The sequence below is a fragment of the Lontra canadensis genome, unplaced genomic scaffold (assembly GCF_010015895.1).
Source record: "Lontra canadensis isolate GAN:19392208 unplaced genomic scaffold, GSC_riverotter_1.0 scaffold25, whole genome shotgun sequence".
NCBI lineage: Eukaryota > Metazoa > Chordata > Mammalia > Carnivora > Mustelidae > Lontra > Lontra canadensis.
In genome coordinates, this window is record NW_022631019.1 from 11,035,721 (window position 1) to 11,060,743 (window position 25,023).

General features: G+C 41.2%; 1 protein-coding gene across 3 annotated transcripts in view; it reads left to right on the forward strand.

Annotated features, from left to right (window-relative positions):
• The first annotated feature begins 7,224 nt into the window (after positions 1-7,224).
• Positions 7,225-25,023, forward strand: part of SPEN (spen family transcriptional repressor) — a 96,615-nt gene continuing 78,816 nt past the window's right edge. For all 3 annotated transcript variants that reach the window (XM_032863505.1, XM_032863507.1, XM_032863506.1), the window contains exon 1: positions 7,225-7,630. In XM_032863505.1, the coding sequence (XP_032719396.1) occupies positions 7,548-7,630 (83 nt within the window). In that variant the 5' untranslated portion in view covers positions 7,225-7,547. The remainder of the gene's footprint in view (positions 7,631-25,023) is intronic.

Genomic DNA, 25,023 nt, shown 5'->3' on the forward strand with positions numbered 1-25,023 from the left:
GGCAGAGAGAGGGGGAAGCAGGCTCACCGCCGAGCAGAGAACCCGATGCAGGGCTCGATCCCAGGACCCTGAGATCATGACCCGAGCCGAAGGCAGAGGCTTAACCCACTGAGCCACCCAGGTGCCCCCTGAGTGAATTTTTTAAATGAAAGGTTTATGCTTGTGTGTGTGTGTGTTTAAATTATCTGGTATTGTGGGGGAAACACAGACCCCTTTTATTAGTTCATCTCACCATGCCCCTTCACCAGCTAACAGTATTCAGTGAAAACTTTAGTTATGACACTTAATGGTTCTGTTTTCTTAGAGAAATCATTTTAAGTTAATCTAGCACCCTCAAAGACAGTTATACTGAGGCATTGTTTTTGTGTTTTTTGTTTTAGCCAGAGTATCATCCAAATAAAAGCGTAAGCGATGGTTCTCATGACTTCTGTAGTATATGGCCTGAAAAAATTCAATGAGCTCCTCTATCAAAATACTGAAATGTAACTTTTTGAAGCTTTAAAAATAATTCCATCATTAATTTAGAAAGGCATCAGTCCTATGTAGTCTTTAAATAGTGTGGTTTTAATTTAAGTCAAAATGTTTCAAGTGTCTAATTATGGAATACTATAGAAAATTATCAATTATTACCATCCTGGAGATTATTGAGGCAGTGATGTGATTTAAAGAGCCATTTTTATTAGATAGCAATAATTGAGTTAAGATGGATACAGTTTTAAAAACATTTCAAAAGTACATAAATAATTTTTTTTTTTTAACTTTCTATTTCAAACTAGAGCCATGGAGCTTAAGACCCTAAGTCTGAAAATTTCAAGACCTATGTAACAAGTTACTAAACACATTTTATTTGGTATTAATGTTTTTGAGATTGTGTCAACTGTACTTTGACAGTGTCTCCGAATTAATCAATAGCTTTATTATATTCTGCTTACTTCCTGATGTTCAAAAGTTACAATCTACATGGGGTGTTCCGTTAATGTATATTGCTTCTAGTGAAGAGATTAAGTTTTTTCTTACATGAGGATTAACAATAGAGGTTTAAAAGGTTGAATGAAATATCCGAATTAACATAGCGAATAATACTTTGTTCACATGGGAATCTCTTTTTTTTTTTTAATCTGTGTTTTATTTTTATTTATTTTTTTTTAAGATTTTATTTATTTATTTGACAGAGATCACAGGTAGGCAGAGAGGCAGGCAGAGAGAGAGAGAGAGAGGAGGAAGCAGGCTCCCCGCTGAGCAGAGAGCCCGATGTGGGGCTCGATCCCAGGACCCTGGGATCACGACCTGAGCCGAAGGCAGAGGCCTTAACCCACTGAGCCACCCAGGCACCCCACACATGGGATCTCTTAACATAAATATATGTTGATTTAGTATAGTCCAGCACCAACATTTCAGAGAAACCTTGAAAGTAACCCAGATGCTGACTTCCAAAAGTCATTTTATTATAACTTTTTCTAATTATAAAAATGATATATGTTAACCAAAGAAAATATAGATGGAAATTTTTTAGAAAATATAGATGAATAAAAACTTGAAAAAAATTTTAAATTTCAGGGGAGGTGGGTAGGGGGTTAGGTGATGGGCACTCAATAATGTATAGAATTGTTGAATCGCTATATTGTACACCTGAAACTACCACTGTATGTTAACTTTACTAGAATTAAAATTTAAAAAAGAAAAAAATTAAATTCTACCACATAGGTACAGCTGTGATTAAGGTATTTGCAAATATCCTTCCAATCCATTTTTTCCCCATGCCCTAAACATTAATTTGTAATTCTGAATACTAGATACATTATCAGTATTTCCTCATAGAGGGGAAAAGTTAAGCAACTTTCCAAGGAAATGGTAAAAACATAAGAATTGATTTTAAAAAATGTATCAGCCATTACATTCATTTCTGGAATTCAAAAAACAATGTGGGGTAATTTAGCTTACATAGACTGTTGAATAGTAAAATAGATCATGAAATGTTAGCTTGCTGAAGTATGATTTAGAGGACTAGCTGGCTGATGTTCAATTGATATAAGTTATAATTTATGTAATTCCACCAGACTCTGCCTTCTATATCAAAATAGATCTGTTAATGGACTAGTCTTTCTTGCATCCTCAAAACTAACAACATGTCAAACACTCTTTGAGAATAATATAGCAGTGTTGTCTTTTATTTTCTACTGTTAAAAAAATAAACTGATTATAAAAATAGAATTTGTATTGTCAAATTGTCAAGTAGGCTTTGATCATTTTAGAGCTAGTTAATGTATTTTTATATGATGCCTTTAGGAACAGGTGCTTATATTTTAAGTATATGTTTTGTCATGAAATAGTTTAATTTTAATAGCTTGGGACTAGATTTGTAACCAAATTCTTGTTAAATATCTGGTAACGATTCTTTCTGTTTAAATGTTGATATTAATTTATCTACTCTATTGGCTAGGTTAGCATTCAAAGTCCGAATTTGAGGCTCAAATGCTTTTCCCATTGGGCTTCCGTAACGCATGACTGAACTCTTTGAGCACATCTAGCATGCTAAATACAGGAGCTCCTCACAGTGTGAAAGTAAGACCTGATTAAAAACACATCTATTTTAATTCCCCTTTGCAAATGGCTCTGCTTTTAATGTTACCTTTCTGAATTATCATTAAGACTCAAATGAGGAAATTCACTTCACCATCCATTTATCAGAAGAAAGGAGAGATCACACCCTACTTTTGATCTTTTTCAATGAGCATCAATTATTTATTGTTAAAATAAATTTAAAAATCAGAATAACAGAGTGGGTTGCCTTGCTATTGAAAACATACCAAGATAAATGCTGCTGAAGAAATTCTGTCTTTGTAAATATTTGTACCAAAGACAGAAATAGAGAAAAGCTTTCCCAGTGTTTTCTGATACATTGCCAATAAAAATGAAAGGCATTGAAAAAAATCAAATACTTGATTTGGGGCTATGCATAGGGCGTGTACTTGTCAGTTTTGCTGTTATTAAGAGTTTTGCAAAAACAAACGGAATGTTTGCATACTTAATATGCAATCACTGCATTTTGATTTGACTATAGGACCTATGTAGCCTATAAAACCCTGAAAATTGATAATGATATGTTCTTAATTTCAGCTGATGCTTACTTTTGATATTAATGAGAAATTAGTGGCCAACTTAATAGTATTCGTGATATTTATGGTATGTTACTTCCAAATCCTTTTACATATATCATCTTCTTTGATACTTCTAGGAAACTTTTTTGATAGAGAAAACATATTTCGTTTTGTAGATAATGATATTGAGACCTTGAGGATTTAATTGATTTGTCTAGGTCATATAGCCAGTGACAAAACTGGAACTGGAATTTCTAACTCTCAACCCAGTAACCCAGGGGTATTCCATTATACATACTGTCTATTGTTTGTATCATCAGTATTATTTTTGTTTTGTTTTTATTTTTTATTTTTTTAGTATAACACAGAGTTCATGCCAAGTAGTGTTTGTTATGCTAAAAGAATCAGTAAGGAACATGGACAGTATTTTTATTTTATTTTTTATTTTTTTTTAAAGATTTATTTATTTATTTATTTGAAACAGAGAGAGAGAGAGAGAGAGAGATCACAAGTATGCAGAGAGGCAGGCATAGAGAGAGAGGAGAAAGCAAGCTCCCCGCTGAGCAGAGAGCCCAATGCGGGCCTCGATCCCAGGACCCTGAGATCATGACCTGAGCTGAAGGCAGAGGCTTAACCCACTGAGCCACCCAGGCGCCCTGGACAGTATTTTTAACCTGCAACTATTAAGTTTAATAAAGATGGATAGAATTCCTACCTGAATTGCTCATTTGAACCCAGCATCTATATGTGAGCTATTTTTCCTTTAAATGAATCTGTTCAATTGAAGTTAGTGTCATATTTTTTTTCTTTTGGCATCAGAGGGGCACGTTAGATAATTGAAATTTGTTTTACTTTTTAAATTTATTTAGGCTGATGTCTGTTGACATTTTATAAACTGAGAATTCTCTTGAGAAATATATATCGGATTTTTAAGAAACCAAGAAACTAAAATGAATACTTTCGTTGCTATTTTTGGTGCCAAACAGGTAGTTTGACAATACTGCAAGTGAATCTGAGTATAAAGGTTAGTTTGATGAGATTTTGTTAGGCTTTATATTAAAGAGAGACTGTTTCTCAGTTGTTTGGTAGATCTCTGGCTCAATGAGATGATATTCTTAATTTGATATTTGCCTCTAATCTTTTTGACATTCTGTGATCTCTTTGGTCTTTGGGAGAACTTTAACTCAACTTTGCTTAATAATTTATGTGTTGGTAATCTTCTACCAGGTTTCTCCTCCACTACTTCCCAAAGATGGGGGACTTGAAGGTATTTGTGTAGTATTTGTAAATAACTTTGCCCATTTTAAATTAATTTACAAAAATTAAGTACTTATTCTGCTTTTTACATGGAAAAACAGCACTGCTGTAACAAGACTTTTAGGCTAACTGAAAAGAACTAGTTCAAAAATTTTTTAGTTGGTAAGGATGTTGCTTTAACTTTCACTTAATGTACCTTCATTCTTGTGCCATGGAGAAAGTATTAGAAAAAATATCTTAATTGCTTCTTATTTTGTTCTGGTTTATCCTTTTATTGTTCTGTGGGAGTCCTAGATGGATACCAAATACTGCATTCAATAATTACTCTAATTAGTGTTTTTTCTAATGATTTTGCTTCTAAAAGGCTACCCCCCCTTTTTTTTTTCAGTCCTTGAATTTTTTCCTCAGACTGATTTTAACTGAAGTCTGCATGCAAGGTGAGATATGCCCTTTACTTCTGTAACTGCAAGACACTATTTTGTGAATCCTCTTGTCAGTTCCCCTCTTAGTGCAATTGAGATGAATCTCTTCTGTTCTTCATGGTGACACTTTGGTCTTTCCAAGAGGTTTCAGCTAATACAGAGCCTATCAAGTTTTAAATGAGGAGTTTACATCCTATTTTAAAATGTGTTTCAAATTGTGGTTGCTTATATTGAAATTCATGCTTCATGGAAAAATGCATGTCAGTTCAATGTTAACTGCAGCCGTGCATGCAGAGCTATATAGTTCAGGGGCGCTTGGGTAGCTCAGTGGGTTAGGTGGCTGTCTTCAGCTCAGGTAATGATCCCAGGACCCTGGGACTGAGCCCGGGATCAGGCTCCCTGCTTAGCCGGGAGTCTGCTTCTCCCTCTCCCTCTGCCTGCAGCTCCCCCTGCTTGTGCTCTCTCTCCTTGTCAAATAAATAAATGAATAATCTTAAACAACAACAACTATATATATATAGTTCATGAGTTTAGGTTAATGTGTGCTGGCTTGACACTCCTTAAGTGATAGTGGCAGGACAAAGAAATGGCCACATGTAAATGGCTGGTCCTACATCTGTGGTTTGTTTGCTTTTACTGAGGAATCCATTTCATAATATTTTCAAGAACACAAATTTCCATTTCATTTAATGACTGATTTGCATGAAGACGAGGACAGCCTCTGGGGTGGCACTAAATACCTTAAGTAAATTATCAATGAATGCCACTATTGTAGTGGGGCTTTTCTGTTTCTAGCTTTTCTCTACCTCTTCTGACTCTTACTGAAGTTAAATCGGTTTAATTACCTGGCTCAGAATCTAGAATTTTTAGAAATAATTTGTCAAAATTCCAAAAATCATTTCAAATGGAGGGTAAGCTTAGCCCCTCAGCTAGCTCATCTTTTACTGAAATCGTTGCAACTGTGTTAGACTGGGGGGGCTTGCTTAGCCTTGTCAATGGAAGAAAGAGTATCTCAACTGGTCAGGTTTATTAAATATAGCATGGACTATTTCTCTTTTTAAGATTTTATTTATTTGGGATAGAGAGAGTACAAGCTAGGGGACAGAGGGAGAGGGAGAAGCAAGCTCCCCACTGAGCAGGGAGCCAGCTGCTGGGCTGGACCCAGCGATCATGACTTGAGTAGAAGGCAGATGCCTAATGGGCTGAGCCACCCAGGCGCCCCTATAGTATGGACTATTAGACCAAATACAAGAAAAGTTGATGTGACTCTCAGCCAGACACAATAATTGAGAAGCTTATGTCACATTATATGGTAAACAACAAAGAAAAAAACTCCTTGGAGCATTACTGTCTGTGGAACAAAAGAAACTACTGTGCACAGGTGACTCCAGGTATTAGTGACACTGATCATGGTGACCATATTTTCCAATTCATAATATAGTCTAGTGATAAATCGGCTGTATTTAAGGAGACCGTGAATAAGACCAAATATTTAAAACCTGGTACTTGAAGTACCGCACCTTTGATATTTTATTTCTGCAGATAAAAAATGGAAAATTGAGTTGCTGACTGTTCTAAACGATTCCATTTTTCTGGACTCAATACAGTTTGTCTTAATTTTGTCGGTTTTCTCTGGGGGTTCTGTAAACTGGCCTTTATATAAAAGTTCAGCTATGGTCTTTAAAAGGTCGCTAGGCCTGGAAAGGCCAGAGGTCTGATCCGTTCCTATGCTTAAATATTAAATTACAGTAAGTTCTCTATATAAATCCTTTTTACAATATTAGACACGTAGCCGTCTCCTTTCAGTTCTATTCCTGGTATACCATAACGTATCTTGCAAAACATTTCGCAAGATCCTATATAAAATAGTTGCTTAACGTTACGGCAAATTATTCTTGAGAGGGATGGGCTTCTGATCCCGTCACTGCTTCGCCTGGCGGTGAGAAGGGCGGCCTTGTTCTGACACTTTCCCAAGCAGGCGGGGATCCTGGTGCCCGGAAACGGCCAGCTCCTGGCCGAAGGGTGAGTAAGGTCAGGAGTCCTGGCTTCTCCGGGGAGAGGCACCGGCAGCCGCTCTGACACGCAGCGCTATCAAAACCAACTCCCTTTCTCTCTTTTGTTCCTCTAGGCCGGCGCCTGGGAGCCCTGCTTGAGGGGCTGGAGACCGTCCCCGTCTCTAGAAGCTCAGCGCCCCAGGTCTGACCGAGCGCCCGCCCCGCGGCCCACTCCCTGTGTGCCTGCGCGCCTGCGCATCAGGTTCGGGCGCGCGAGCGTTCCTTTCAAGCCCCGCGTTCCTCCCTCCCCCGCGCGCCTGCGCGCCGGCTGGGAGGAACTCGGCGTTTCGGCCTCGGCGGGCGGGCGGGCGGACGCGCGCGTGCCCGCGGCGAGGGAGGCGGGCCGCGCGCACCGGTGGGAAGCGTCCGGCTGCCACAGCGCCAGCTCCGTCGTAGTCGCTGCCGCCCGGGTCCCGCTCGCCCCTCCTCCCCGCTCCCCCGCCCGCCGCCGCCCGGGCGCATGCGCCGCCGGAGCGCGAGGGTCGGCTTCGGGTGTGTGGTGGCGGCAGAGCGGAGCTGCGAGGCCCGAGAGTCAGAACCTGGGGGAGAGGGATGGTCTCTGCACGGGGGGGAGCCGGAGGAGCCGCCGCCGCTGCCGACGCCACCGCCGCAGCCGCCGCCGCCGCCGCCTCGGCGCCCGCCTCCCGGCGCTGACGGGCTCGTACGAAGCCGGCGAGGGAGAACCCGCACCAGCGGTCGCCGGCACACCGCCCAGCATGGTCCGGGAAACGAGGCACCTCTGGGTGGGCAACTTACCGGAGAACGTGCGGGAAGAGAAGATCATCGAGCATTTCAAACGGTGAGTGACACGCGGCCCGGGGCCGCGCTCTCCCCTCGGGCGCTGCTGCCCGCCCGGCCCGTTGCCGGCCCCTCCCCGTGCGCGGAACTGCTGAGGGGACCCGGGCCAGACCCACGGACGGGTGCGGGGGGCGCGCGGTTGTCTGGCCGCCGCTCGGCCCGCGTCGCGGCGTTGGGCCTCGGGCCTCGGCGGAGCGGTCCGGCTGCCGCCCTCTCCCGCCCCAGCGAGGAGGAGGCTGTCGCTCGGCCTCCGCGGAACCGGCGCCGGGAGGGCGCCCGCAAGCCGGCGGGGCGGGAGTAGGGTCGCGTCCTTGCGCACCGCCGCCCCGGACCCCCGTCCCGGCGCGGCCAACTCCGGAGTCCCGCCGCAAGTCCCGCTCCTCGCCCTGCCGACGCTTGGAAATGTCTAGCGGGGAGAGGGGTTTGTGCGACATGAGAGGCTTCACCCAGACACACGGCTCGGTAGGTGGTGTGGGAGCAGCTCGGAACCCGGGCAACTACGAGGTTCTGGGCACCGCTCCCGAACGGCTTACAGACCTAGAAACTACAGGGAAATGGCAAGCTCACATTTCTCCTGTGTTTTTTTTTTTTTTTTTTTAATTATTTTTTTCGGGGTTGGCTAGCGAGTATGATGTCTGAAAATAAGTTGGTGCGCCTGTTTCGGCTCTTTTCGCCTTCCAGTCCGCCTCAGCCCTCTGGGGTCCCTGGGTGAGGACGGTGGTGAGGACCGAGGGCTTTCAGGGGAAGCCCCACGGCGGGTAGGACGGTGCCCAGCGGGCGCCGGAGCCTTAGAGCCTCGGGATCGCTACCTCCGCGGCCGCGCGGGGTTAGCGCTGAGGGGCCGCCTTGGAAAGAACGGCGATTCCCTCCCGCCCAGAGTTCTTGAACCGGTCGTTGGAAGAATGCGCGTCTTTTAAGATCAGGAGATGTAGTTTTTTTAAACTTTGAAGAATATTTTTTTTCGGTGAGATGTTGGGATCACTGTTTTGGTACCTCTGCTACGGTAGCATTCAAGCGCCTGCTTTCTTTGTGGAACGTTTGCGTACCCTGACGGGTAGAGTCCTCGGTGTAACATACTGAAAGTGACGATGTGCTTAAGCTTGGTGCAGAATGAGGCGGACTGTAGCAGATCCGTGCTCGTCCTCGAAAATTACCGTTCCTTGCGATATTCCAGACCCGGAACGATCTTCAGTTCGGTTTACTCCTAATTCCTCTTACTATCTAGTGAGTGGAGGAAATTATGGAGCGCCCTTATTAGTGAGTCACCATGGGAAAAACAGATTGCGTCGCTTGCTCCTGAGCAGCTTGGATAGGGAAATGGAAGCAGAGGCAGCAGAGCTGGATCCACTCCGTCTTTTTAAATGGAGGATCATTGATTCTGTTGGTGGTTGCTGTTACTGGGGTATTAAATCTTCACCGCTGGAGCGCGCGTCTGCGCGTGTCCGCGTGTGAAAAGGAGCCGGCAATAGTGAGGCCATTCATAACCTGCTCAGGCTGTCCTCGGCAGGGCTGGGGGAGGCGCGCTTCCAGGGACTCTCCCGGTGTTTACTACGTTGTGCTGAAAAACCAGGCAGGGGCAGGCAGGGAGCAAAAACTCACCTCTACCCCGCTGGTAAAGGGGAGCGAGACCCTGGGCTCAGTGGGGAAGCAGATGGGAACTTTTCCCTCCCTGGCGCGGCTCCACCCTTTACCTCCACCCACCGCCCCACTGTCTTCAGGGCTTTGGTGGGAAAGTCCTCTAGGTGCAGATTATCGGAGTGGAAAAGCCACTTTAGGTGTGCTCACTTTTAACTCCTGTGGACTTTCTCTGTAGGTCTCTGGGAAATTCGGCTGTACCGACGTGCAAACACGTGCATTGCAGCATTCACGTTGCTCCTCAGTGTTCTGTGGCCAGACGTGTCATTTCGCATTATGCACATTCCAGAGACATTGCATACCTCTTGCAGGGAGTTTGACTCCTCTCAAGATGAGGGGAGAGGGAATGCGGAGAGGAGATCGTCCGTGGGAGTTTTGGGAGATTTTTAAGTGGATGGTGCTGCGGTCCGGCTTGTGTGAATGACTTTCTAAAATGGCGGCCAGGACCCACTGTATGTGGGAATCAGCCGAGCAGCTCTCAGAATGCACAGAGGGAGGAGGGGGCGGAGGATGCGAGCTGCCTTCGAAAGCGGAGGTCTGGAGGAACGTTACTGTATTAAACAGGGCTTAGCGGGCACACTGCGTTTAAAGGGGTATCTCACCTATGGCAGAGCACAAGCAGATGCTACCAAAAGCAGATTCTGTTAGAACTAAGCAGACCGTGTGTCCATGACACTCCTTTATGTTAAAAGCGATTTTTTAAAAAATTAGGACAAACGTCCTTAGCTCTCTGAAAAGGCAGTGCATTCTTATGGGTTTAAAGAGTGTGAGGGGTTTACAGAGAAAAATCTCCCCTTCACCCCTGACCTCGGGATTCCCAGTTCCCATCCCCCACATCCCACCCAATCCACGGGACAGGTAATCTCTATTTATGGTTTCTTGTTTATTCTTACATATGTATAAGAAATGTTTTTGCTTTTCCAGCTGTGGAGTTAAATGGACCCTGTCTGGAGGAATTCAAAGCCTTTTATCCCTGTTGTAGAAAATGTTTTGTAAAATGTGTGATTGCTACAGGGGAAAACGAAATTTCAGTAATTTAAGTGAAAGGGATAAAAAGGTAGTTGTACCAGAATGATAGCTGTGTAAGAAAATATAAGGATATACACTTCTAGTGTTTTCTAGAACTCAAGATGAGAGAAACCCTCTAATACCTTTTACCAGCTTTCACCCTTTTCCCTTGCTAATTACAACATTAACTAATAACTGTTTTACAGGATTAAGAGGTGTAAATTGGGAATATGTTACATAAAACGTTTTCAGAATTATTCTTGTAACACTGATTAGGCTATTGTAGTAAGTGTTTGGGGTTTTGTTTTTGTTGTTTTTTTAAAGATTAAACCAGTTTTGGAAGCAGGGCAGCTTAGAGGGCACTTTTGTGTGTGTTTGGGGGAGGGGTCAGAACCAAATCTTTTATGTGTTATTTACAGTGTATTATTTTTATTATTTACAATGGTCAGTATTTTTGGTGGAAAATAGATTGAGGGAAGGATGCTGATAATGGCTTTTTTCCCGTTCGTACTAAAGAAAGACCCAGTCTTTAAAATACAATCAGAGCATTTTCAAAATTTGGCTTTATCTTCTTGCAATAGAATATATTTGTTGTGTTCATTTTCTTTACAGTTTTTTAATATGCCGCTGAAAAAAATTAAATGAGGACTATTTCTGAATCAGATTTTAGTTAACAAAGATCTGTTGCAGGGACTGAATTTGCACAATAGAGAAAGTCCTTTCCTTTGTATGTTAGCTGGGTTGAAGGGGGAAGGGAGGAGTTAAACAACAATTGGTTGCTGTCTTTTAGTTGTAAGAGAGAGAGGTGTGTGCAAAGATGATTCCCTGAATTAGAATGAGCGAACGAATAGAGCCCTTTAAAGAATATAAAATTCTCTATCTTATTTGCCTATTTTAAGTAAATCACATTTTCAGGTTCTTCCCGTCCATCCCCAGTTTTAGAGAAGACGTTAAAGATTGTGCAGAGGTAGAGCAAGGTAGCAGCTTATGTAAAAATTTTGTCAAAGAATGAGACCCATTTAAAAATGTATTTTTGGCTTTGCTAATTTTAAATATTACAATGGTTTTCTGAGTTAAAATAGCTGGAATACGTGTTACATGTATTTGGATATCTTTACTTTGGGGACACAGTAAAAATATAGTGGAAGAATTTCCTTGTCTTTAGTATTCTATAACTAGAGGTATTTTTAGACTTCAAACAAATTTGACTCACCCTAGCCTTACATCATTGCTACATCGTTTCTTTTTTAGAGCCCAGCCAGTTTCTATGTAGAAACAGCTCTGGTTTTGAATGTTAGAATTTTGATATTTTTGTGACGGGCTTTTGTACAGTTAAAAAATAAAATTCAGTTACCGTGATAAATAGCATTAAAAATTAATACAGAATGCTTGAAATGTTGTATTTTATTTCCTAAGGAGGATGCCTCTGGCAGATTGGGGGAAAATAGGGCTCAGTGCCAGGAAGATTGGTGATGTTTGACTTGTGGAGGGCACCCTTTTCAAACTGCCTTTCTTGTAGATTCTTGATTGCTCAGGCATTGTATTGTTTGGTAAGCTTATGAAGAGATTTCAGGCTTGATTTATGAGGCACTTCTAATCCTGTGAACATTCATGCTTGGGGAAGATTTATATAGAAGTTCTGAAGATAGTGGTAATGTAAAAGTTTTTCCAGATAGTCTTTTAAGTCTTACTTTCTCCTTACTTTGAAATTTTGCTTAAATTAAAAAAAAAAAAACAAAAACCAAAAACGTTTGAGGGGCGCCTGGGTGGCTCAGTCGTTAAGCGTTGGCCTTTGGCTCAGGTCATGATCCTGGGGTCCTGGGATCGAGCCCTATATCGGGCCCCCTGCTCAGCGGGAAACCTGCTTCTCCCTCTCCCACTCCCCCTGCCTGTGTTCCCTCTCTCTCTATGTCTCTGTCATATAAATAAATAAAATCTTTTTTTATTTTTAAAGATTTTATTTATTTATATGACAGAGATCACAAGAAGGCAGAGAGGCTGGCAGAGAGAGAGGGGGAAGCAGGCTCCCTACTGAGCAGAGAGCCCAATGCGGGGCTTGATTCCAGGACCCTGGGACCGTGACCTGAGCCGAAGGCAGAGGCTTTGAACCCACTGAGCCACCCAGGTGCCCCTAAATAAATAAAATCTTAAAATAAAAATAAAAAAATCTTTGAAATAGTTTCTGAGAACTAGCATATACAATTGGAGATGACATATTTCTGTTTTTACTTATAAGAATCTGTGGTGTTTGAGCTGTAGTTAACTAGTCCACATTATTTAGAGTAAGCATTGTGGTCTGCAGACACCTTTAGTATATATCGTTATTAAAATTGGGCTCCTGAATTTCCTTATTGGATGCTTTGTAATAAATGTTCAAGCCCTTGAAACACACCTATATTAGCCTGCTGTACAAGGAGACAAAATAAAGTAATACTTTTCTATAGTTAAATTTCTAAACTTTACTGCTATCTTTATTTATTATTTCTATTATTTGCCTTAGAGCTACTCATGTTTTGAGTGAAAATAGCATACTCTGGGGGTGCCCAGGTGGCTCAGTTTTTAAGAGTCTGCTTTCATCTCAGGTCATGATCCTGGGGTTCTGGTATCGAGCCCTGCATTGGGCTCTCTGCTCTGTGAGAAGCCTCCTTCTCCTTCCCACTCCCCCTGCTTGTGTTTCCTATCTTTCTGTGTCAAATAAAATCTTTAAAAAAGAAAAGAAAGGAAAATAGCATACTCTGTTGTGAAAACCAGTTAGGATGTTTAATTGTTTTATTAGAAACTATATAATTTTTGTATTCTACCTGTTTTCGCTGTGCGGAAATACGCTTTTCTGTGAAGAGATGTTCTCAGTACAATTGTACAGTATTACAATATTGAGGACACCCCCCCCCCCCACGTGCGTCTTTATCTGCCAGGTTGAAAATTGTAAACATCTGAAACCCACAAAGAAATGTCTCTGTAAAATGCTAACTAAATTTAGTGAATTCTTGGATTTAATTACTTAGGAGTTCATTTTGAATATAGAGATAAACTGAAATTTAACATAAAGGTTTTTATTATGTAAGGAACCACTCCAGTTCTTACAGTTAAGGAGTATTTGGGGGAAAATTCAAATGGGAAACACAGTTGTTTGTCCTATTACTTGTTTTGGTGTTAGATTTTTTAGTCCAGCATACCAAACTTCTAGAGTAATATATGTCTTTTTTTTTTTTTTTAAGATTTTATTTATATATTTGACAGGCAGAGATCACCAGCAGGCAGAGAGGCGGCAGAGAGAGAGAGGAGGAAGCAGCTCCCTGCTGAGCAGAGAGCAGGATGCGGGGTTTGATCCCAGGACCCTGGGATCATGACCTGAGCCGAAGGCAGAGGTTTTAACCCACTGAGCCACCCAGGCGCCCTGTAATATATGTCTTTGTTAAGTGCAGACTTTGGCTTACTTGAGAATTTTGACAAATGGAATGGCAGTTTTTTGAGTGTACCTTATATAGACTTTGATGGTTACGTTCCTATCATGTTTACACGCAGTATATGAACTTCTGTGTGTAATGCATTTGTAGTTTTATGTATATATAATATATATAACACATAATACATATATATATCCACACATTTATGGATTCTTAAAATTGATTTTTTTAAACCTTCACCTCATTTTATTCCTTTCATTCAAAAACTAGGACATTTGTGTTCCTCTTAAACATTTTGTATTTCAGGGGCACCTGGGTGGCTCAGACGGTTAGGCCTCAGACTCTTGGTTTCGGCTCAGGATTGTGAGATTGAGCCCCTACCTTCAGCTCTCTGCTCAGCGGAGTCTGCCTGAGATTCTTTCCCTCTGTCCCTATCCCTGAGCACACACAGCATGCACACGCTTTCGCTCTCTCTCAGATAAGTAAATCTTTTAAAAATTTTTTGTATTTTACAAAATGACATCTGGCATGCAGTGATTCGTGTCATCACTAAGTTGGTAGGTGGTAAATTTTTTTGTCTCAGGTGTTAATTTTTAAAAAATTACGCTGTTACACTGTAGTAAAGGCTCTCTTGTATTCAGGATTTCTTAAAAATCACCTTGGGTTTTTTTGCTTTGTTTTGTTTTTTAGTTTTTTAGGATTTTATTTATTTGAGAGAGTACATGCACATGAGGTTGGGGGGTGGAGGGCAGAGGGACAGGGTGAGGGACAAGCAGACTCCCCACTGAGCACAGAGCCTAAGGAGTGGCTCCTTGCAGGACTTGGTCCCAGGACCCCAAGATCATGACAGCAGAAGTCAGAGGCTTGGTGGACTGAGCCACCCAGGCACCCTGCAGAGGATTCTAACTTCCTCATTTCCATGTTTGTAAATAAAAATTGCTCATCACAACTTAGAAACTAAAGTAGCTATTAGACTTGCTGCTAGATACTTTAATGTATTAATAAAGATACATATGTATTACTGTTTTATAGTTTAAAAATTATACTTTGGAGAATTTTGGACACATATAAAAAGAGAAAAATAGTAAGTGAATCCTGTGTACCCAGCAGTTAGCCCAAACAACTATCAATTGTGGCCTGTCTTGATTTATGAAGAAAATTAAAGCAAAGGAGGGGATAGAGAGTCATGGGGGTGGGAGGAATGAGTAAGGCCTCTTTGAAAAGATGGTATTGTGGGGCACCTATGTAGCTCAGACAGTTAAAGCAGCTGCCTTTGGCTCAGGTCATGATTCCAGGGCTTTAGGATTGAGCCCCACATTGGGCTCCCTGCTCAGCGGAGGGCCCGGTTCTCCCTTTCTCTCTGCCTGCTGCTCTTCCTACTTGTTCTCTCTCTCTCTCTGTCAAATAAATAGATAAATAGAAAAAATTTTTTTAAAGATTTTATTTATTTATTTGACAGAGAGAAACAGTGAGAGAGGGAACACAAGCAGGGGGAGTGGGAGAGGGAGAAGCAGGCTTCCCACCGAGCTGGTAGCCCCATGTGGGACTCTATCCCAGGACCCTGGGATCATGACCCAAGCCGAAGGCAGATGCTTAAAGACTGAGCCACCCAAGCGCCCCAATAAATAAAATCTTAAAAAAAAAAAACAAAAACCCAAACACTAACTCTCCTTAGTTTAAAAAAATAAAAGGGAAGATAAAATGGCATTTGATATACCAGAATGAGTGTCTGACCATGTTTAGATCCACTTCTTTCTTACCAGTAATATTTTTCTCATTTAAAATTTATTTTGGAATATAGTTCATGAATGGTACAAAGAATTCCCACATTCCCTTCATCACATTCCTCAGTTGTTAGCACTTTGTGACATTTGCTCCGTTACTCTCTCTTGTCTTTTTGTGGCATGATACCCTGTTACCCTTAAAGTCTCTAGTATATACCTCCCAAAACAAGGACACTCTTGCATTGCACCTCATTGTTTTCCCAGCCAGGAAGTCAGTATTGGTGCCATACTACTGCCCAGTCCATAGACCCCATTCACCAGATACCAGCCATCCCCACAGTGTTCCATTTTCCGTCCAGGAGCTTAGCCATGTGTTGCTGTTGGTGGCTGTGTCTCATCGTTCTGAATACTTTCTCAGTCTTACCCTAATTCTCATGTGCCTGATAGTCTTAGAAAGCACAGGTCTTTTGGGGAACCTGGGTGGCTCAGTCAGTTAAGCATCTGCATTCAGCGTGGGTCATGATCCCAGGGTCCTGGGTTTGAGCCCAGTGTTGGGCTCCCTGCTCAGTGGGGAGTCTGCTTCTCCCTCTGCCCTTCCCCCTGCTCATGCTTGCTCCCTCGCGCGCACTCTCTCTCTCAACTGAATAAATAAAATCTTAAAAAGGATAGGCCTTTCCTTCTGCAGGATAAACCCTCCAGTTGAGTCTGTCCAGTATTACCTCATGACCAGATCAGAGCATGCATCTTGGCAAGAATACCACAGAAATGATTCTTTGCTCTTCTCAGAGTAGCATATAAGGAGGCAAACAGTATGGATCTGTGCCACCACTGGTGATACTAGTTTAACTGCTCACCTAGTCAAGTTAATATCTTTACTATTTTTCCCTTTGTATTTGATTAGCATTTTATGGGGAGATATCTTAATATTATAGTCTTTTCCTTTTATCAAGCCTACAGTCACCAGCCTTAACAGTGATAACTCTTGCCGGTAAATATAGTGCTGTGATTCCTTCTATACTTAGTTTCCTGTAGGTAGGAGCTTTCTGTGTATGTGTATAATACTTACGATTTCTACTTTTTTCAGTGAGTTTTGGTCCAGGGCTTATTCGATACCCAAATTGTTCTAGGTTTGGCCAGTTGGAGCGCTTTCAAACTGGGTGTTGTGTCCTTTTGATATCTCTCCATCACTATTGAAGCATTTCTTTATTTCAGGCATAACAAAGGCTTATCATGTACTTTTCTTGTCCTATAATCAGTCATTTCTCCAAGAAATTCTAGTTCCTTTTAGTGTAGGATGGTATTTAGAAACCAACACCTGGATGCTCAGTGTAGCTAAGTAAATGTGTGTCATGTGGGTACTTAACTATGATATATATATATATATTTACATATATATATATATATATATATATATATATACATACACACATTATCTGTATCTCTGTGTCCCATTTTTTAAAAAGTTCACTTATGTTCCAATACCTGAAGATTTTTTCTAACCTCTCCAGTTTTGAAAATATGTATATTTTTAAAGATTTTATTCATTTATTTGACAGAGAGAAAGACTACGAGATAGGGAACACAAGAGAGAGAGAAGCAGGCTTCCTGCTGAGCAGGGAGCCTGATGGGGGGGCTTGATCCTAGGACTCTGTGATCATGACCTGAGCTGAAGGCAGATGCTTAACGACTGAGCCACCCAGGTGCCCCATAATCTCTGCATATTTATATTCGTAAATTTTTTCTTAGTGAGAAACCTGACTGCTGCTATTCTCACTATATTTGCCCAGTCAGTTCTGTTTGCCCAGTCAGTTCTCTTCTTAGTGTAGCTAATGTCTAAACCACTCTACTTCCCCCACCTCTGTCACCCTGCTGCCTCTGTTTCTCATTCCCTTCCTCTCAACTACTTTCTTTGGAAACCAACATTTGAGGGTGAGGAACAGGAAAGGAAGATGGGACTGGAAGTGACTTGCATTTTTTGCCCTCAATATTTTCCTCTCCTAGGAGATAGTTTAATGGATGAGTACATTCACCTGTCTCTGGTTTAAAGCAGATACGGAGGGTGCCTGGGTGGCTCAGTTGGTTGAGTGTCTGGCTTCAGCTCAGGTCATGATCCTAGGATCTTGGATTGAGTCCCACGTCAGGCTCCCTGCTAAGCGGGGGGCCTGCTTCTCCCTCTGCCTGTGGCTCCCCCTACTTGTGCCCTCTCACTGTCAAAGAAATAAAAATGAAAACAAAACAAAATCAGACACAGAGCTACCTGACTCTTAATATCGTAGTTTTGGTTCTAAGCCACCACTGACTTGGTGACATGAGTATAATCACTGGATCTGTCTGAGCTTTATTATATGCTGAGTCACACAGAAGAGGAGATAGTGAGGAAGAAGTTTGTTTCTTAGGAATAGTATTAGGAATCATCATTCCTTCGTTTATTTGGTTGTTAGTCACTCACTTTGGTATCTCAGCAAAATTTTATCTTTGCCCTACCTTCCCCCAAACCTTACTGACCTTAACTTTAAAAAAAAAAAAAAAGAGTTATAATTGATGTATACTTGAAACTAATAATGTTATATAACATAATTTGATATTTGTATATATTTCATTATGGCCACCATGTAAGTCTAGTTAACACCTGTCACTATACATCGTTACAAAAATGTTTTTCTTGTTCTTTTATTATTTTATTTTATTTTTTAAAGATTTTATTTATTTATTTGACAGAGAGAGAGAGAGATCACAAGCAGGCAGAGGGAGAGGGGGAAGCAGGCTCCCCGCTGAGCAGAGAGCCCAACGCAGGCCTCTATCCCAGGACCCTGAGACCATGACCTGAGCTGAAGGCAGAGGCTTAACCTGCTGAGCCACGCGGGCGCCCTTATTATTTATTAAAAAAAAAAAAAAAAAAGATTTTATCTATTAGAGAGCATGAGTGGGGGGAGGTGCAGAGGGAGAGGGAGAAGCAGACTCCCCGCTGAAGAGGGAGCCTGACGTGGGGCTTGATCCTGGGATGCTGGGACCATGACCTGTGCTGAAGGTAGACATTTAACTGACTTAGCCACCTGGGTGCCCCCCATTTTTTTTTTTCTTGTGAGGACTTTTTTTTTTTTTTAAAGATTTAATTTATTTGAGAGAGAGCAGGAGCAGGGGGGAGAGGGAGAAGCAAACTCCCTGACGAGCAGGGAGGCTGACTCAGGGCTCGATCCCAGTGCCCTGGGATCATAACCTGAACCTAACCCCACTGTGCCAGTTGGACATCCCAAGATTTAATTTTTTAAGTAATCTCTACATGCAGTCTAGGGCTTGAACTTAGAACCCCAAGATCAAGAGTCTCATGTTCCACCTACTGAGCCAGCCAGATGCCCCTGTGTTGAGGACTTTTAAGACTTACTTTCTTAGCAACTTTCAAATAAGCAATATAGTATTGATAACTAGTCACTATGTGGCACATTACATACCTGTGACTGGTGTCTAACTAGAAGTTTGTACCTTTTGACCCCCTTTCTTTCACTCATTTCACCCTTCTAATCACTGCCCCCCCATCTTTTCTCTGTAGCTGTGAGCTTATGGTTTTTGTTGTTGTTTTTAAGATTTTACACAGAATGAGATCATATGATACTTGTCTTTCTCTGGCTTCATTTAGTATAATGCTCTCAAGGTCCATCCATGTTGTCTCAAATAGCAAGACTTCTTTTTTTATGGCTGTTTAGTACTCCATTGTGTATATAAACATCTTCTTCACCTGTTCTTCAGTCCCTGGACAGTTAGGTTGTTTCCATGTCTTGGCTGTTGGAAATTATACTGCAGTGAACATGGGATGCACATTATCTTCTCTTGTTAGTGTTTTCACTTTCTCTGGATAAATATCCAGAAGTGAATTGCTGGATCATATGGTAATTCTATTTTTAAAAGTTTTGAGGAATCTCCATACTGTTTTCCAAAGTGGCTGCACTCAAAACTTTCTTTTTCTCTTCCCTCTGTATACTCTTGGTCCCTATCCAACAGGTTCCTTAATGAGTTAAGACCCTTATTCTTGGGGCGCCTGGGTGGCTCAGTGGGTTAAAGCCTCTGCCTTCGGCTCAGGTCATGATCCCAGGGTGCTGGGATCGAGCCCCATGTCAGGCTCTCTGCTCAGCAGGGAGCCTGCTTCCCTTCCTCTCTCTCTGCCTGTGTCTCTGCCTACTTGTGATCTTTCTCTCTCTGTGTCAAATAAATAAATAAATAATCTTAAAAAAAAAAAAAAGACCCTTATTCTTTAGCACAAGCCCTGGAATGCTGGAGTTTGTACAGTTTGTATTATTTTGAAGTAGATTCCAGACATTTTATCCATAAATATTTCAGTATTTATGTCTAGAAGATATATTCCTATTTCATATATCCAGTCAGTATTCAAGTTTGTAATTGATTGTGTGTGTGTTTTTTAGGAATGTTTTTTTAAAAACTCGGGCTCTATTTAAGGTACACCAATTATAATTGGTGATATGTAATTCTTTAAAAATTTTATTGAAAAACTTAAAAAAAAAAAAGTTGGGGAGGACACCTGGCTGGCTTTGGTAGAGCATGAGACTGATACTGGGGTTGTGAGTTTAAGCCCTAGTAAATTAAAAAAAAAATTATTGAGGTTTAATTTGCATTCAATAAAATGTACTTATTTTAAGTGTGAAGTTCGTTGAATTTTGAGAAATGTAGGCATCTTGTAACCACCACCACCACCACCACCACCCTAGTCGAGATACTACAGTTTGTTTATTTACTTATTGATGAACATTTTGGCTATTGAAGTCTCTTAATCTGTAGGTTTTAATCTCCCTCTCTCCTTACAACTTAATTTGTTGCAAACCAGGTTGATTGTTCTATAGAGTTTCTCACTGTGTGAATTTTGCTGGTAACATTCTTGTCCGCGGGGCATTTGGGTAGCTCAGTCAGTCAGGTATCTGACTATTTGGCCTCAGGTCATGATCTTAGGGCCATGAGATAAGAGCCCCAAGTTGGGCTCCAGGCTGGGTATGGAGCCTGCTTGGCATTCTCTCTCTCCTTCTGCCCCTCCCTATGCTCTCTCTTAAAAAAAAAAAAAAAGAAAAAAGAAAAAATTCTTTTTCTCTATGATGTATGTTAATATCACCTTTTGTCCTCTGATTTTTTTTTTTTTTTCTTAAGATTTTATTTATTTATTTGGCAGGGCAAGAGAGCACAATCCGGGGCAACGGTAGAGGGAGATGGAGAAGCAGGCTCCCTGCTGAGCAGGGAGTCCCTACGACTAGGGGCTGATCTCAGGACTCTGGGATCATGACCCAAGCCAAAGGCAGATGCCTATCCATCTGAGCCACCCAGGCGCCCCTGAGTGGAACCATGTTAAAGTATTTTGGTAATTGTATTTCAGTATAATTGCTTTTCTTTGTAATCTTGTTCATTTTATTTTATTAATATTATTCTGAGGAAGGGTTTATCGGTTTCACTAGACTGTCAGTCCAGGGCACGAAAAAGTTAAGAACCATTGGTTTAAACAAACCATTAGGTTAAGAACAGAATAGTAGCAGCATATTTATGTACTAATTTTAGCTTTGACGTAGAAAGGTTGAGGTGAGGGGCACCTGGGTGGCTCAGTCAGTTAAGTGTCTGCCTTCTGCTCTGGTCATGATCCAGGGTCCTGGGATTGAGGACCCCATACAGGCTGCCTGCTTAGCAGGGAGCCTGCTTCTCCCTCTCCAGCTCCCCTGTGCTTGTGTTCCCTCTCTTGCTATCTCTTTGTCATAAATAAATAAAATCTTTAAAAAGAAAAAAAAAAAAACGTTGAGGTGAAAAAGTTAAACTCACCAAAAGACTTGGACTGGAAAATAAAACAAAGATAGTGGTAGGTGAATAGCTTGAGACCTGCCCCTCTTTTTTACTCATTGTACTCTTAGTGGTTAGAACTGCTTTTTTTTTTTCCCCCATGGGTTTTTTGTTGTTTTTAAGTTTTTGCATTTTCTTCCTCTTACTCCTAGTCTTATCCTAGAAATCGTGGAGTCTTTATATTTCTAATGTTGCTCCTTTTAGTCAGCTTGAATTCTTTCAATGACGGGAATTTCAGGCACATCCGTAATTAGAATTAAACTCCATAATAAGTACTGACTTCTGTTTTTTTTTAAAGTAGGCTCCACACCCAGTGCAGGGCTTCAGCTCATGAGCTGAGCTGAAATCAGTTGGACACTTAACCCACTGAGTCACCCAGGTGCCTCTGTAGGCTTTAATCAGAAGAAACAAGATTTGCGAAAATCTCGTTTATAGAGAGCTCTTAAAATTCAGTTAGTTATGTGATGCTATACGTCAAATAAGATGCTCTAACTCTACATAACACATTTATTACCTAAAGTGGGTACATGTAATTCCTCCCAGAAACCAAGTGGGTTGTGTTATAAGATTCCTAGGGTCTTTCCAGTTTAAGAAATCCTTGTTATAGCTGTCATTCGTAAGATGACCTAGAGGTCACTGGAATGCTATAAATTTTTTAAAAGTATGTATTAATGTTCATTTGGATTATAAGAGAATTTAGTATCTAGAAATACTGTTGTAGCCATCATACAAAACATAGTGTATCACTTTGAAATGAATCATTCTGCTAACCAGCTTTGTTCTTCAGTCAAAAGTAGCCTTTCTGGGTCAAGACTTAAGTGGTATTTGTAAAGTTTTAAATAATTTAACAGCATGTTGCAGTTAATTAAAAAAAAAAGATTTTATTTATTTGACAGAGATCACAAGTAGGCAGAGAGGCAGGCAGAGAGAGAGGGGGAAGCAGGCTCCCTGCTCAGCAGAGAGCCATGATGCGAGATCATGACCTGAGTGGAAGGCAGAGGCTTAACCCACTGAGCCACCCAGGCGCTCCATGTTGCAGTTAATTAAAAAAAAAAAAATGGTGTATATGTTTTGTTACATGTAAAGTGTGTAAGGCTGTACTCTAATTTTTCTTACACTGACTCCTCTATTTTTCTTGTGAAGTAACCCTTTCCACAGGGGTTTTTGACACAGATTATCCTTTTTAGCATATATTTGCTTTGTCATTCTAAAAGTAGATGTATAAAAGGAACTTTCATCACAGCTTTGGGTCTCACAGGGTTATGACATTTGATTTCCTTTGTGTTGATCTTACAGGAAATTTTGTTTTAAAAATGTTCTGTGTGTTTTTTTTGAATGTTTTATTTTTCCTAAAAAAAAGCTTTTTAGTTATAGAGATTATAACTAATATAATTAAAATGTTGACTGGGGAAGTTTGCATATTTAATAAAATGATTGGCTTAGAAACTAGCGACTTTTTTTTTTTTTTTTTTTTTTAAGATTTTATTCATTTGACAGGGAGATGGACACAAGCAGGGGAAGTGGCAGGCAGAGAAGGGAGAAGCAGGTTCCTGGCTGAGCGACCGGGTACCCCAATGACTTCTTTAAAAATTTTATTTATTTATTTATTTATTTTTAAAAGATTTTATTTATTTATTTGACAGAGATCACAAATAGGCAGAGAGACAGGCGGAGAGAGAGGAGCAAGCAGGCTGCCTGCCGAGCAGAGAGCTGGATGCGGGGCTTGATCCCAGGACCCTGAGATCATGACCTGAGCTGAAGGCAGAGGCTTAACCCAGTGAGCCACCCAGGAGCCCCGTGACTTTTTTTTTTTTTTTTTTTTTTTTTTTTAAAAGAGTTTGTACTTTTTAGAGCAAGTGAGCTTGAGCAGGGGGAGGGGCAGAGGGATAAGCAGACTCTTGTGCTGAGCACAGAGACCCCTACAGGGCTTGATCCCACAACCCTCATACCAGGACCTGAGCTGAAATCAAGAGTCTCACATTTAACTGACTGAACCACCCAGGTGCCCTGTAACTTATTTTTTAATTGGATGGGGTAAATTCCATGCCAAGGTTCTTTATGGGGAAGCACTTTTACTTAAAAGTTTATAAAACACTGGGGACGCCTGCCTGGCTCAGTTGGTTGAGCGGTTGCCTTCCGCTCTGGTCGTGATCCCAGCGTCATGGGATCGAGTCCCGCATCGGGCTCCTTGCTCCGCAGGGAGCCTGCTTCTCCCTCTGCCACTCTGTCTGCCTGTGCTCACTCTCTCTCTCTCTCTCTAACAAATAAATAAATAAAATCTTAAAAAAAAAAAAGTTTATAAAACACTGGAATTCAGTAAAAAAAAAAAAAAATCCAAAGACCTTTTAAGATTGAGGAGTGATAACTCATTTCCTAAATCTAGGAGTAGAGGTAGTCTTCAAAGATTTTACAAAAAAAACTCACAGTGGAATATGAAAAGAATATGTAATTTATGTACATTACAAAAAGATGGGATCATGTTTTTGTCTTCTATTTTAGCAACTATATGGTATGAAATAAGGATAAAAGTCAGTAGTCAAGGGAAGTATTAGAAGTATTTGTAAGTTTTCCAAAGTCGTTATTTAAATTATCATTTTACTAAGAAGTTAAAAGTTTAAAAATGAATTTCTTGGGGTGCCTGGTTAGCTCAGTCGGTTAAGGATCTGCCTTTGGCTCAGGTCATGATTTTAGGGTCCTGGGATGGGGGCGCCCGTCAGGCTCTCTGCACAGCTGGGAGTCTCCTCCTGCTTCTCACTCTGCCCTTCCCTTCCCTCTCTTTCGCTCATTCTTTCTCTCTCAGATAAATAAAATCTTAAAAATGAATTTCTTCTCAGTAGTTGTAAATAATAGTTCTGGTAAACCAGGTAGGAATCATGTTTTCAAAGAGCCCTTTGTATTCATACTAGGGACTCTTGATGTGGATTTTTGCTCTTACTTGTTCTCTAGGCTTCTGTTACTTCCACTTTGTTCTCTCCAGTCTTCCCTTTTTTTGATCAGCTTGCCTTGCTCCTCTTTTCTCCATCTGTTTTATTTATTGTCATTACTCTAAGAAATGGATAATCATCACTTGCATTCTACTGACAATTAATTTTACTTGAACTTCTCCCAGAAAAGTACTATGTAAATCAGACACATTTATGAAGTTAATGAATTATTGTGAGAACAAATGTCCAAGTGTTAACTTAGTAGTCCTCATATTCCTGTACTATATATTTGATTTTTCCAGTAGAGTCCTCTCTCCCGTTCTCTAGAGGAGTACTTTATGAATTATTTCTAAGATTGGCTAAAATACCCAGTCTTCCTATTTGATCTCACCAGTAGGATCTAAAGATTATAGAATCTTTGCCATTTTTTTTCCTCATAATTGAATAATCTTTCAGAGGTTTACATGTCAGCTGAGCACTATCCTTTTGTTAAAAAATAATGAAAAAAAGGGGCGCCTGGGTGGCTCAGTGGTTAAAGCCTCTGCCTTCGGCTCAGGTCATGATCTCAGGGTCCTGGGATTGAGTCCCGTATCGGGCTCTCTGCTCAGCAGGTAGCCTGCCTCCTCCTCCTGTCTCTCTCTGCCTGCCTCTCTGCCTACTTGTGATCTGTCAAATTTAAAAAAAAAAAAAAAAATGAAAAAAAAATTTTTTTTTTAAGATTTTATTTATTTTTTTGACAGATGGAGATCACAAGTAGACAGAGAGGCAGGCAGAGAGAGAGGAAGGGAAACAGGCTCTGCGCTGAGCAGAGAGCCCGATGCAGTGCTCGATCCCAGGACCCTGGGATCATGACCCGAGCCGAAGGCAGAGGCT